The sequence below is a fragment of the Salvelinus fontinalis genome, chromosome 23 (assembly GCF_029448725.1).
Source record: "Salvelinus fontinalis isolate EN_2023a chromosome 23, ASM2944872v1, whole genome shotgun sequence".
Taxonomy (NCBI): Eukaryota; Metazoa; Chordata; class Actinopteri; order Salmoniformes; family Salmonidae; genus Salvelinus; species Salvelinus fontinalis.
Window position 1 is genome coordinate 44,682,441 of NC_074687.1, and position 15,644 is coordinate 44,698,084.

At 40.7% G+C, this 15,644-nt stretch overlaps 1 protein-coding gene across 2 annotated transcripts in view; it reads right to left on the reverse strand.

The window, feature by feature from the left end:
- The window catches only part of LOC129821387 (inactive dipeptidyl peptidase 10-like), a 314,370-nt gene extending 299,416 nt beyond the window's left edge, over nucleotides 1-14,954 (reverse strand). Inside the window, exon 1 of one of the 2 annotated variants that reach the window (XM_055879015.1) lies at nucleotides 14,684-14,952. In XM_055879015.1, coding sequence (XP_055734990.1) covers nucleotides 14,684-14,755 — 72 coding nt within the window. In that variant the 5' untranslated portion in view covers nucleotides 14,756-14,952. Of the gene's footprint in view, nucleotides 1-14,683 lie in introns of both variants that reach the window. The other variant, XM_055879017.1, reaches the window with a different exon arrangement.
- Nucleotides 14,955-15,644: the final 690 nt, after the last annotated feature.

Genomic DNA, 15,644 nt, shown 5'->3' on the forward strand with positions numbered 1-15,644 from the left:
GAGATAGTTCCACAAACATTTTAGGCCAAGTTTGCATATTTGCATTCCATGCATTGTTTACTTGGCAGGGGTTTCTGTAGAGCTGGTATTAGAATTCTACAACAACAATGATATTGAGATTGGTTTAAAATTCCCGAAAACTATCCCAGTACACGGTACTCTACAAATTATTAATTTGGACTTATATTATGTTGAAAGGTGATTGTTCCGCTCTAGCCTTCCAATGCAGGATGTGATGTTTTTCTGTTGACAAGGAACATGAATTCATTGGTATTCAGTGGCTGTTTTGCCCATCTTGCTGTACTAGTGAATGCATAGACTTTGTGACAAAGTTGATGAAGCCTGCATTTTCATCACCACACACACACACACACACACACACAGGAGTCCTGTGCAGTGCACCCGATGTTGACAATACGGTATGAGAGTTTTTAGAATTGGTGCAAGAAAAAGTGTATAAGGACATTAACAATGTACAAACACATAGATATGTGTATGCAGATGTTTGTGTGTGTGTGTGCGTGTGCGTGCATGCATATCTGCATATAAGCTGCAAGGGTATTTGTACAAACACTTTGTAGTGGAAAATAACAAAACAGTTACTGACGCAACTTACTAGTGACATGGAGATAATTACAACGCACACAATCCAATAAAAGAGAGGAATACAAGAATACTTTTAGTCCATTTATTTTCTTTCTTTCCAATAATCCAAAATCAAACCAATACGATACGACGCAATGCGGTTGAAAGTTGCCTGTGCTCCCAGGCAGACTAGTAAATCAAATAAAATGTATTTATATAGCCCTTCTTACATCAGCTGATATCTCAAAGTGCTGTACAGAAACCCAGCCTAAAACCTCAAACAGCAAGCAATGCAGGTGTAGAAGCACTAGCCCACACAATCACCTGGCAGCCATATATAATCAATGGGGACAAATCAAAATCAAGGGGGGTTAGTCAGGTGCTAAACAGGTAAGTAAATAGGGAGGAAGAGAATCGAACACAAAACATGAGAAATGGCTCCTACATTCCAGTCCCTAATTGTGGCTGCTAGCCAAAATAAAGCATTACTATATTTCATACATCATACAATTTTTTCTTCTTCATATTTCTCAAGTCCATAGTTCTTTTGTGTGTGTTAGTCCTTTGTTGAGACCCACCAGGGGCCACGTTGGTGTATGGGCTCCCGAGTGGCGCAGCGGTCTAAGGCTCTGCATCTCACAACCGGCCGTGATTGGGAGTCCCATAGGGCGGAGCACAATTGGCCCAGCGTCGTCCGGGTTTGGCCGGGGTAGGCTATCATTGTAAATAAGAATTTGTTCTTAACTGACTTGCCTAGCTAAATACATATAAATATTTTTTTAAATGTGTCTTTGTAAAGTGACAGAGAGTATACTATGTTAGTCCTACTATGTTGCTTCCTGCAGCAAGCGCAGCTCGCTGATTGGTCGCTCCAAGATGCTCGTCTTGGTCTTGAAGAGTGCACTCCTTACCTGACCCTTAGAATCATGGAAGGGTTTGATGACTCTGGCCATCAATCAGGAGTTGCGTGGTGCTATATCGTCCACTACTAGTATAATGTCATCTGTGGTGAGACTCCTTTTTAAGAGCTTCCATTTTTGGTGCTCCTGCATTAATGGAAGGTACTCTCTGATTAATATTTTCCAGAACAGATCCATCAGATACTGAATCTGTTTGCATCTTCATCTGGAATACAAGTCCTCCTTCTGAAATAGCCCTGGTGGAATGATGGGTTTACCTTTTCAGTTGTAGAAGGTGGTTTGGTCTGAGGGCCTCCAGATCATTGGGGTCATCAGACGCTGTGGTGATTGGACAATCATTCAGGATAGCTTCCACTTCACAGAAAGCTGTGTGCAAGCCTTCATCATCCAGTGTTTGTTTTCTCATGACTGAGGTCAGAATGGATTTTACCTGGCGTATCAGCCGCTCCCACACACCTCCATGAACGGAGACAGGAGTCAATTTTATTCCTTCAGGAAGTAAGTTGCTTTGGATCTATTTTATTTTCTGACTTTTCTTTGCTGTAGTGTTGTCTTTACTCTCAGCATCCAAACAACTGCCAATTTTCAAGCTACACTGTGAAAAGATTTTTCTATTTGCTGATTTGTGGGGCTCTTTTCTTCTTTCACCACTATGTGATTGACAGTGATGTCTTTCTTTACCTCAGTCTTCAGAAGGGATGGGGCTCATCTGGCATTTCTGGCCACTGTGACGCCACGATCAACAGGAAATCTGGACCTTCAATGCATCTCTGTATTTCAGGAAAGATTTGCAGTCGTACCACGTGACGCATCATCTGCTGGAATGACTTTGGAGCTCACATACCGCAACTCAGTAGTTTTTGACAAACCTCTGATGACTGAGACTCTGTTTGCCATAAATGTGTGCAACCTTCTTGTTTCTTTGGCTATGTAGCTTAACACAGATGTGCTATCAGTCCAGAAGACGGATTGTTGCAGCTGAATCTGAAACTCTGATTTCAACATTGTATCAACACATACTGCAAGACCTACTGCTGAAAGCTCTAGTTGGGGGAGGGTAATTTGCTTTAGCAGGGCCACTCTCGCTCTTTCCATGATGAATGGGACGTGGGGATCGTCTGTGGGGTTTCTTTGCAGTAGATAGGTCACAACGCCATATACTACCACACTGGCATCACAGAAATGTTGCAACTGTGCAGATATTACCTTGCCAAAGCCACTTGGTTTGATGCATCTGTTGACATAGAAACCAGTCAGTTGGTTCAGATCTGCAAGACGTTTCTTCCTCCTCTGAGAAAGTACATCTGGTATTTCTTCATCCCAGCCACAGTTGGATTTGCACAGCTCCTGGAGTATTCCCCTTGTTGTCAGGATGAAAGGTGCAAGGAATCCCAGAGGATCATACGCTGAGCACACAACAGATACCTCTTGTGTGTGGTCGATTCTTCATGAGAGTTCTGAATCAAAGTGTGTCAGCCTCCACATCCCACTGGACACCCAGTGCTTTTCCACAGGTAAATTCTCTCTGTCGTGGTCAAGCTCTTTCACCTCTTTCACCTTCTCCACTGCAGGTAATGAAGCCAGGACAGCACGGCAGCTCTGAGGTCTCTGACCAGGGTGATGGTTTCACTGTCTGTGGGAATGGATTTCAAACTATCATCAACATAAAAGTTCCTTCTAATGGTATCTTCAACAGTTTTACTAAGTGCAAAGCTAGCGCAGGTGGGGGATGAAATTGCACTGAGTAGATGGACTGTCATCCCGTACTCTGCCAGCTGTTGGCTTACATCAACATCATGCCACCACAGGAAACTCAGGAAGTCAACGTCCTGAGGTGGTACTCTGACCTGATGGAACATGCCCTCAGTATTGGCCATCAAGGCAATGGGCTCCGGCTGAAACTTGAGCAGAACACTAAGCAGTGTGTTGGATAGGTCTGGGCCTTGCAGGAGCTCGTTGTTGAGAGATGTGGCCTTGGATGAAGCAGCACAGTCAAAAACCACATGGATAGTCTTCAATCTTGGATGGTAGACAGCATGATGTGGAATGTACCACACTTGTCCTTCATCGAGCAGCTGGTCTTCTGGTACCTTTTCAACGTGACCTTTCTGTATGACCTCATTCATAAAAACCTTTGCAGTACTCAAATAGAACTTTGTCATTGCCGAACTTCATTATGAGGTTAAAGGCTTGCTGTTCTGATTCCCGGAAAGGCAGTTGAAGGTGGTAATGTCAACCCTTCAGCGTCGCAGAGTCTGATGCTATCTTGAGGAATTGCTGGTCGTTGTGATGCTGTTCTGGGAAATCTTGATTGTAATTGCTTGACAAGGAGTGCTTCAATGTTTGCAGTAGAGAGACAATTTGATGTCATGCACTGTCTTCCATGTTCATCTACGCTGGCGCTGCTGTTGAGTGGACCATTGACCACCCATCCAAGGCGAGTCTGTACCGCATATGGACCCTTACCTTGACTGTTAATGATTGTCCACCGTTCCAGTGCCTTTGGGGCGTTGACTTCAACAAGCAGTCCAACATCTGCATCAATACTGGCCAACTTCACTTAATTGAGATACAGCCATTCCTTGATGTTATTCTGTGAGATTAGGTTTTCTTTGGTGACAGGAATCTGTCTCTGAGTGTAGACCTCTGGCAGCTGTAAGAATATACAATTCTAGGCCCTTGAATTTATTTGCTCAAACATTTCTCCTGTCCCATTGTTCTTAGAAGAATCTCTGTCTTCTTATCCTCCAGATGCAAGCAACTCTATCATCAGCTTCTCAATACAGGTTGCAGAGCTACCTGAGCAAGCATGTTTGATTTGGACAGGCAAGATGGCAAGAGTACAATCTTTGTTACCGGTCCCAGTATGGCCACATGGTTGATATAGAGCACTGATTACTGTTTCTTCTGATGTCTCCAGCAGATTTCACCTCTCTGGGATAACTCCAGTCATCCGTCTTTATGTGCAGCAAACTGGGGAGCTTTCGCAGACACATTTAACATGTCAGTCATCTTTTGCGGTCTCTGCTAATGTGTCCTCTATCAAAAATTCAACACATAAATCTTTACTATTGAGAAAGTCCACATTTTCTTTGTGTGGTCTTCATCTCATCTTTCTGCAGCACTCCATTGTGTGATACCGTGAGCAGAATAAGCATAGCTTTAGAAGAGCAGTTTACTGGCTGTTCTCCTGGATATTTTCATGCAGTTACAGAGCCTCCAGAAAGTATTCACACCCCTTGACTTTTTCCACATTTTATAATGTTACAAAGTGGGATTAAAATAGATTTAATTACATTTTTTGTCAATGATTCACACAAAAAAACTCATGTCAAAGTGGAAGTAAAATATATAAAAAAAAGTTTTTTTAGCGAAAATAAAACACTAATATACAGTTGAAGTTGGAAGTTTACATACACTTAGGTTGGAGTCATTAAAACTCGTTTTTCGACCACTCCACACATTTTTTGTTAACAAACTATAGTTTTGGCAAGTTGGTTAGGACATCTACTTTGTGCAGGACGGATAAGGATAAGTAATTTTTCTAACAATTGTTAACAGACAGATTATTTAACTTGTAATTAATTCACTGTATCACAATTCCAGTGGGTCAGAAATTTACATACACTAAGTTGACTGAGCCTTTAAGCAGCTTGGAAAATTCCAGAAAATTATGTAATGGTTTTAGAAGCTTCCGATAGGCTAATTATATAATTTGAGTGAATTGGAGGTGTACCTGTGGATGTATTTCAAGGCCTACCTTCCAACTCAGTGCCTCTTTGCTTGACATCATGGGAAAATCAAAAGAAATCAGCCAAGACCTAAGAAAAATAATTGTAGACCTAGTACGCAAGTATAAACCCCATGGGACCACGCAGCCTTCATACCGCTCAGGAAGGAGACGCGTTCTATCTCCTAGAGATGAACATACTTTGGTGCGAAAAGACTCCACTAACCATTTCAATAGAATGTTCATGATGTCCCTGTGACAACTGTCGATAGACATAGCTGGTAAATTCGTAGTTAAATTATTGCCAGCAGCATAGTTACAGTCACCAATGCTCTGAATAACAGAAAACACAGCCTAACCAGCTCTGCTAGGGCAAGTAAAATGGGGTCAGAACACTCGGATCAACCCTACTCCTTGGCCAGAGAGTCCAGTGTGCGTTCTGAATGCTCCGAGAGCAAAAGGCGCTGAATTTACCAACTGACAATCTGACAACACTCTGAGTTTACGAATGCCCAGAGCGCACTCTGAGCACACTCTGGCACTCTAGATTGAATTTACAAACACATTCGTAGTATAAACCAGACCGTAGTATAAACTAGTCTTAAATCTTTGGTTGTTTAGTACATGGCCTCACATGTGAATCCTTAAAGAGATGGGTGGGGGTAAGGCATAAGAGGGTGTGAATGATGCTGAATGGGTGTAGACAAAGAAGAGCTTTCCAGTAGGTTTACCAAAACATTCAAGGGTAATTTTCTCAAAATTGAGGATACAAGTTTATTAACTTTCAAAACAGAATTACTTTCTCATTGTTCCTCAACTGTAATGTATGATATACAATTTTCTACCTCTGAGTCTCTACTTTTATCCAATGTAAAAAAACACATTTTCAAATTTTGCTACATAAGACCAAATCGAGCCAGTCGGTAACATTTTGTGTCCATTATCCTTTAAGAAATTCTTCAAGCTCTGTCAAGTTGGTTGTTAATCATTGCTATATAGCCATTTTCAATTATTGCCATATATTTTAATGCCGGTTTCAGTCAAAACTGTAACTAGGCCACTCAGGAACATTCAATGCCGTCTTGGTAAGCCACGCCATTGTATATTTGGTCTTGTGTTTAAGGTAATTGTTCTGCTGAAATGTGAATTTGTCTCCCAGTGTCTGATGCAGCAGACTGAACAATATTTTCCTTTAGGATTTTGCCTGTGCTTAGCTCTATTCTGTTTCTTTTTATCAAAAAAAACCTCCATAGTCTTTGACAATGACAAGCATACCCATAACATGATGCAGCCACCACCATGCTTGAAAATATGAAGAGTGGTACTCAGTGATGTGTTGTGTTGTTACAAACATAACGCTTTGTATTCAGGACAAAAAGTTTAATTTATTTTCCACATTTTTTGCAGTATTACTTAAGTGCCTTATTGCAAACAGGATGCATGTTATGGGATATTTTTATTCTGTACAGGCTTCCTTCTTTTCACTCAGTAATTTAAGTTAGTTTTACACCATCCAAAGTGAAATTAATAACCAGTGGTGTAAAGTACTTTAGTGAAAATACTTCGAAGTACTACTTAAGTCATTTTTGGGGGTATCTGTAGTTTACTATTTATATTTTTGCCAACTTTTACTTTTACTTCACTACATTCCTAAAGAAAAAAAATGTACTTTTTACTCCATACATTTTCCCTGACACCAAAAAGTACTCGTTACATATTGACAGGAAAATGGTCCAATTCATACTCTTATCAAGAGAACATCCCTGGTCATCCCTACACCCTCTGATCCTCCGGACTCACTAAACACAAATGCTTCATTTCTAAATGATGTCTGAGTGTTGGAGTGTGCCATCTGGTTTGCTTAATATAAGCAATTTGAAATGGTTTATACTTTTACTTTTGATATTTAAGTACATTTTAGCAATTCCATTTACTTTGATACTTAAGTATAGTGAAAAACATTTTTTTTTTTACTTTTACGAGGTGTTTTACTTTCACTTTTACTTGAGTCGTTTTCTATTAAGGTATCTTTACTTTTATTGAAGTATGACAATTGAGTACTTTTCCCACCACTGTTAATAACTGCACCATGCTTTTTACCCATTTACCAATAGGTGCCCTTCTTTGCGAACCACTGGAAAACCTCCCTAGTCCGTAGTTGAATCTGTGCTTGAAATTCAATGCTCGACTGAGAGCCCTTACAGATAATTATATGTGTGGGGTACAGAGATGGGGTAGTCATTTAAGAAAGTGGAAGTCTGCGTTAATTGAAAAGTATAACTGAGAAAAGCTGCACAATTTAAATATGTAGTAAAGGAGCCTGAGTAAAGGGGAATATACATGGTTTACATTATCAATAGATTTCCATTGTCTCAACAGAGTCACAAACTGGATTGGCAACATCAGAAAGTATTGAGGAGCTGCCACAAGAAATGTTCTGGAAAGTGTGAATTTCTGTTAAAACAATTCTAAAAAAAGAGGTCACAAGACCTGGCTTGACATTGTACTGTATTTGTTTCCTTTACGAAAACTTTAGTTGTGCTTGGTTAAGCTTGCCAGGCTCAATGGTCCTGAAAGTGCCATCTTCACCTATCCGGCCAACTATTTCAAGATGTTGAAATGAAACGAATGCTCTTTTGACCCAGGTATGGATTTGAATGTCTTGTCACGATGTCTCCATAAGGTTCTCATTAACATGACGCCATTTGCTGACATTATGCCCATTTATGTAAAATCACTGCTCTCTGCGCAGACGCCTTCATGCTTCACCAAAGAGTTAGGGTCTGAGGACATAAGTTGCCATAAACTGTCATTACAAGTTATGTCAAACTTTAAATCTTGTTTTCAGACAACCTCATGATGGATCACTCAATTCAAAACAAAAGCCAGCTAAAGCGTTGAGACGTTTTACTCGACGTCTTATACAGTCTAAATGCATGGCAAGAGATGTCACCATATCGTGGTTGACAATCTCCAAAGACACCATAACAAGTGATCCGAAAGATAGCATAACAAATGATCAGCGGCATATTGGCAAAATAAGTCCTCTTTCAAAGGGATCTAAAGTGTCGGGAGTATAAAAAAAGATCTTCAAAGATGGCCCAGTTAAGATTCAAATAGATTACACAAGTACCAGATCTATTACAACTTACCGAGGTAAAAACTAAGAACACTGAAGTAAAAAGCTTGTAAACAGGAGGTATTACGAAGTAAAGTCTAATATTACTAAAAAAATATATCTTTCGTTCTTTTAAACTTCATATGTGTCATATTATAAGAACTAATGGTATAGAGACCTCTCGGGTCAACTGTCCAAAGCTTTGGCATTTCATAAAGAACTTTTAATCACACCCCAACACAGCCCCCAATGGCCCCCATTACCAGCTCATAACATATTCACATCAGTCCACTTTGCCGCAGGCTCGAAAAAACAGTTGCACCTAAGGGATGGTCAGTTCTGTTCCGAGGCTATAATATACTTCAGGAATCTAAAGAATAGGACGCCTTAGGAAGCCTCAGGGTTCAAGTCATTAGTACCTGTTGTGAGAACTCAAAGAGAACCAAAGAATGATCACTACCGGTCAGACAGTAGTTTGACAAATGGTATTTTACATCCTGATGTGTGTTTTTTTTTCTAAACAAGTATTGGTTTAGATGTAATCTTTGACATAGGGACAAATAAGCCACTTCTTGGGAATAGGCACTGATATGCAAATGAACGACAGACGTGTCAACAAAAAAACAAATTAGCGACCCATTTGTCACCCATTCCTCAGTGAATAGAGGGAATGAGAAAGAATGAGAGATGCACTGCGGGGAGAGAATATATTGAGATCAGTTGGCATGCCGACTATAAATTATAGAGTCACAGACTGGAGAGGTGATGCAATTATTCTTTTGAGACAAATTCGAGCAATCGATCAGATGCTGAGGATGACTGTCGAGCAGGCAGCCTGCAACACGTCAGTTGCTGGGAGTTTTTCCGAGACAATTTATTTGATAGATCTTAGCAAGGGGAGAGAATGCACAGGGAGTGCCTCAGAGGTTCAATAACCCACCATTGGTGTTGTTTGGGACCAGGGGAGTAAAGCTAGCTGCAGAGATGAAGGTAGTTGGTATATTGAAAGATGGCTCTGATATTCAAGATCCAAGGTGCTCTGGGTGTCTCATGTGGGTTAGAGAAAAAGCGTGTACTGTATATACTTGGACTTTTTAAAAGTGTCCGAACGGGATGTTCATCCATGTTTCATGGATTTTATCTTTGAAATATGCCAATGTCACAGAAGAATACTACCAAAATAATACTTTTACGGAACAATGCTACCAAACACCACCATATTACTACCATCATTACCATCTCCAGTAAAATGTTGTACCATGACGTCTTAATTACGTATTTTTCTAGTTGTAACCGGGTAAAGACATCTTTTATTAAGACAGCATATTTTGGTTATCTGGTTAGATAATCAGATTAAAACCAGATTAAGACATATTTTCTGGTTGCTAAAAACAAGTTAACAAAACACCCTTTTACAACCAGTACACAACCTGACCACGACGTTATAAAACACATCATAACGACATCAGTGCAACCAGTTTTGCCCGCTGGGTCACTACAGTTGATTCATCTTCACTCATCATTCCTAGTTCATCACATCCCTCCAGTCTGCCCTATCTTTTTCCCACCATCGCAACCCTCAGTCCTACACAATCCTATCAGCCCATTATTCAGAGTTACTGGCCTCCATCACTCCTCCATTATAGGATCCATTAACACCTACTTCCCCTCACGGTGACCTTTCAACATCCAGCCTTCAGTACATCTTCACATCATCACACGTCAGCATCATTCCCATAATACGCCAAAAACATGAAAATATGAAGATGATGTGATAGGCCTATCTAATGGTTTAATGTGATGATATGCAATATATATCCACACGGTACAATGAAGTTCACATCAACTCTACTACAGAAATACGAGCGTGGCATATTTTTCTCTCTCGCTGTGCTTGTTAAAATGGCTAATAAATATGTGCCGTCATTTATAATTATTTAATGAGCATGATTACTAATTTAATGAACTTCCCCCACTGTGTAAACTCAATTAACCATCGATAAATATTGTTTTTCCGATATGCAATTACTTTTCCTAAATGCTCTCTCAAACTCAAAATGGCTTTTTTCTCAAACAGTAAATAGCTGAGGTTTGGGTTATTGAACTTTGCAAGTGAATTGTGTACAGTACATGAGAGTTGTGATTGCTTTCTGAACGTTTCTCAGTTTGTAAGTGGCTGTGAGTGCAATCCTCTTAACTCACCCAAATTTCAACTACTTATGAATGGCCTTATTTGTCTGGATCTTAAAGGAAAATCAGCCCAAAACAGTCTTCAGTCCTATATAGCATGCAAGGTAACAGAAATCCAGAAGGTCTGATACAATCACACTCACACATAAAGAGCCGATAAGCAGGCAAGCAGTTCCTCTAGCTGTTTAATAAACTACAACTTCATACACTCCTAATAAGACATATAAGACACCCTTTAGTGAGAAGGAGAGAAGGAGATGTAAAACCATAATAGTACCCTACGCCTATATGACAGCCAGTCCTGCTATTGGACAACGTTCTTGTGCTCGTATCACCTCATCAGTAATACGGTTGCGGTATCCCAGATGACTACAGTCACTATAGCCCTTGGCTTCCTGCTTTCTGATGGGGCCGTGTTCAGTTTATTGCCCTATCTGTGCTTGGATGGACCTGTCACTTTTAAGGAGCGAATGGCGTGAGCCGCAGCTGCTCGCGGACTTTGCTGGTCTCGTAAACCCAGCAGGAGCCTCGGAGAGTGAAAGCCGCCAAAAAAATCTGCTGCCTCTTCTTAATTGGATTGTGTGTATAAAGAGGAAGTGAAGAAGACATAGGAGTGTTTTAGAGGATCAAAGAGGGTGGTTAAGATCCAAAACACTGGTAGGGGGAGATCAGGCACTGGAAGGGAGATGATCTTTTGTATGAAACGGAGGTGGCCTAACAGTTAATCCAACTGTGTGTTACAGAATGGTAAATTGGATCTAATGTACGATCCAGGACATGTTTGCGTGAGATGAAGAGATAGTTGCTGCTACAGTGCCTTCGGAAAGCATTCAGACCCCCTGTCTTTTTCCAGGTTTTGTAAACGTTACAGCCTTATTCTAGTTTTTTATTTTTATTTTTTTTTATCCTCAGCAATGTACACACAATACCCCATAATGACAAAAAGAAAACAGGTTTTTAGAAATTGATTGGACATCATTTGGAAAGGCACACACCTGTCTATATAAGGTCCCACAGTTGACAGTGCATGTCAGAGAAAAAAACCAAGCCATAAGGTCGAGACAGAATTGTGTCAAGGCACAGATCTGGGGAAGGGTACCAAAACATGTCTGCATCATTTGAAAGTCCCTAAGAATACAGTGGCCTCCATCATTCTTAAATGGAAGAAGTTTGAACCACCAAGACTCTTCCTAGAGCTGGCCGGCAGGCCAAATTGAGCAATCAGGGAAGAATATCCTTGGTCATGGAGGTGACCAAGAACCCAGTGGTCACACTGACAGAGATACAGAGTTCCTCTGTGGAGATGGGAGAACCTTCCAGAAGGACAACCATCTCTGAAGCACTCCACCAATCATGCCTTTATGGTAGAGTGGCCAGACGAAAGCAACTCCTACGTAAAAAGCACATGACAGTCAGCTTGGAGTTGCCAAAAGGCACCTAAAGACTCTGACCATGAGAAACAAGATTCTCTGGTCTGATGAAACCAAGATTGAACTCTTTGGCCCGAATGCCAAGTGTCATGTCTGGAGGAAACCTGGCACCATCCCTACGGTGAAGTATGTTGGTGGCAGCATCATTCTGTGGGGTGTTTTTCAGTGGCAGGGACTGGGAGACTAGTCAAGATCGAGGTATAGATGAACGGCACAAAGGACAGAGAGATCCTTGAAGAAAACCTGCTCCAAAGCGCTCAGGACCTCAGACTGGGGTGAAGGTTCAACTTCCAACAGGACAACAACCCTAAGCACACAGCCATGACAACGCAGGAGTGGCTTCGGGACAAGTAATTGAATGGCCTTGAGTGGCCCAGTCAGAGTCCGGACTTGAACCTGATCGAAGATCTCTAGAGAGACCTGAAAATAGCTGTGCAGCCACGTTCTCCATCCAACCTGACAGAGCTTGAGAGGATCTGCAGAGAAAAATGTGAGAAACTCCCCAAATACAGGTGTGCCATGCTTGTAGTGTCATACCCAAGAAGACTTGAGGCTGTAATTGCTGCCAAAGGTGCTTCAACAAAGTACTTAGTAAAGGGTCTGAATACTTATGTAAATGTAATATTTCTGTTTTTTATTTTTAGTAAATTAGAAAAAAAAATCTAAAAAACATTTTTTCTTTGTCATTGTGGGGTATTGTGTTTAGATTGATGAGGGGAATTTTTTTTACATCGATTTTAGAATAAGGCTGTAACCAAATGTGGAAACAGTGAATGGGGTCTGAATACTTTCCGAAGGCACTGTATTTTACCTGTGGTTTGAAATACTGTTGTGCCCTCAATTTTAACCCAGCACAATTTGTTGCATCTGAGCTTTCCTCACATGAAATAGGGTTGAGTCAGATGAGTCAGTCAGCGTAGTGCTCCGTCCCATTTCAGCACCATGCCACTGTCCTCAAGCGCTGCTTAGCCTCTGCGAGGCGCAAACTATTTCAGCACCACGTGCTTTCCACCAACACATAGACACATGCCAAACTGCTCTCTCTCACTCACACCAATTTCCAATACCACCTTAATTGTATGTAATATGTTTGAATGTTGATGTGAATCTTGCATCATTTAAACTATCCCCTGAGCACATTTAGAAGTCTGCCAATGGACAGATGTTTTAGTATGAAGCCGCTGATGGAGCCTATACCCAGCTTTACTTGCCAAGTCGTGAGTCAGTGACATTCAGTCGCAGAATCACTGTTAACCATTAGAAAAGCATCCAGTTTATATGGAGAGTGGCTAATGTGGTATTGTATATGGCAAAAGACTAACACTTATGTAGGCAGGCCTGTGCCATTACAGGGTAATAGTACTGTTGGTGACGGCAGAGGTTGTGTCGCTGGAATCAGGGCTAAAATCTACAATACCAACAAGAAGCATTGAACGTGCAACCAATTTTGATTAGCTTGAAATCCCTCTCATATCTATATGGACTAAAATGTATGCATATAAGACCCAAGATGTGTAATCCTCTGTCTAAGAAAGCAAAGTCTTCATGATGCAGCCTGTTTACATTTGACAGCCTAAGACAAGCCACTTATCATGGCCGGGAAAATTGGGTTTCAGCTTTCAAACACATTCTACAATGAACAAAGTATGTGGTGAGACGGGCTGTCAGTGAGTAATGTATCCACCAAAATATGGCAGACAACTGCATGCACATCTCTATTTTGTACTGTACGTCATTCCCAAAATATGTATACATGCATTTTAAGGGAAATATCAATAAAGTTTCCTCCAACAAAATATGACCCAAATGTGTCATTTCCCCGGTAGTCTAGAGAGAAATAATGCACAATTAAACCAGTAAAGAATGTACCTATATATTCTGCTTTACTTGTATTCTCATGAGAGAGACAGAGACCTACTCAAATAGTTGCCAAAAGACGCAGAGCACGGTCTTGGTGAACATTGATTGAGTTACTCCTAACAACAGGTCCATCTGGCCCAAATTCCCTAGAGACATCATATACACAAACCAAAGAAACGTAGCCTAATTATGGCAATCTGTCCAGCTTTAAATGGCAATTTACTAATAGCCTATGGGTATGATGGATTAACTAAATTAACGCGGCTTGTGATCATATTTTGTATTAACATTAAAGTGAATTGGTGGTGGGTAGAATCGATATGCACTTTTCAAAGGAATATATTGGTAGCACATTTCCCTTCTGCTCTCGACGTGATCTGAATTTGAAATTGCTGTACTGCAGCATTGTGTGTCACTACAATGCTCTTTATCCTACAAAATAGTTGCATTTGGCTTCAACATTTTGCGTAACATGCTGAACAGTATCCAACACACTGCTATAAGGTCAAATTAATCTTCAATATAAAGCCTAATCTGTGTGGTAGTACTGCAACATTTCTCAAACCCAACCACATCTAAAACCAACAACAGCCACCAAACAGAGTATTAGGTCAAGTTAATGGCCACACATCAACATGATCGATAATTTAAGCCAGGCCAAAGAGTTCTGGTCTCTTTTCGCAAAGCTTTCCAGCACCACAAAGTTACATTTGCTCATAGAGGTGATCGCATGGAACTTTTTGCTATTTTGCGTAATAACCCAAGCATAATAACGCAAGCTTAATACGGCAACAATTATGTTTCAAACTAATTTCACGTGTGCCTGTCCTTGTAGATATAAAGTTCTTACCTTGGCCATAGCCTTAGAAGACACAGAAGACTGGCATTTCACTTGGTGCGAAACGCCGGCAGTTTGGTTCATCTTGGAAACCCACGAGCCGTTCCTATCCCCCCAAAAATGTAAAACACCTGGCAAAATATAGCAAAATATAAAGCAGTGACCGTCTATCCAGCAACTCCCTGTTGCATATGTGGACTCCGGGTATTCGGCGACTGACTCTTTTGTCGTGTATGATGCGCGCAACTGGCTTCTCCTCGATGGGTGCAGCGTCAGCGCATAGGCTATCTGAATTGGTATTTGCAACGCTGTCTGTGGTTTGATCCACTACACCACAAACCAAAACAGGCTTGGGGAAATATGAACTCGACCGGACATGTGTGATTGCCAGCACTATATTCATTTGTCATCAATTTACTCACACTCATTGTGAAGTTGTTGATTCCCACTGAAATATACAGAAAAGTTTGTGAAAACAACAACCATTGATACAATATAACCAGGTTATTAATAATACTCTATCGCATTACAATGAAGTCATAAATAATCATACATGTTCGTATTTTAAAAATGGAAGTAGAGCTACCAAATGATGCTACTCATCAACACCATTAAAGGTAATGTGCATTCGATGTTATCAACATGATCCGTTTTTACAGCATAAAAATATATTTGAATCCCGGTCCAGCAACTGTCAAGCCAACACCTTAACTTCATTAAGCCATGAGGTCTGAACCTCTTGACGAGGTTGCTAGGCGTTGGGTTAAGGTCGCTATAATACACTTGTCTAGGTGCACTATAAGTTTTTCTAAATGGATTACAGAATCACATTTATTTATGAGCAAAATATATTTACTTCATGGTTTGTGGCACACATTACTTTCACCACTGCCAACAGCACATTTTATGGAGAGAGGGAAGGCTAGGGATATGGGAATAGTTTACAGGCTTGGGCAGAAACATGTTTTTTTCA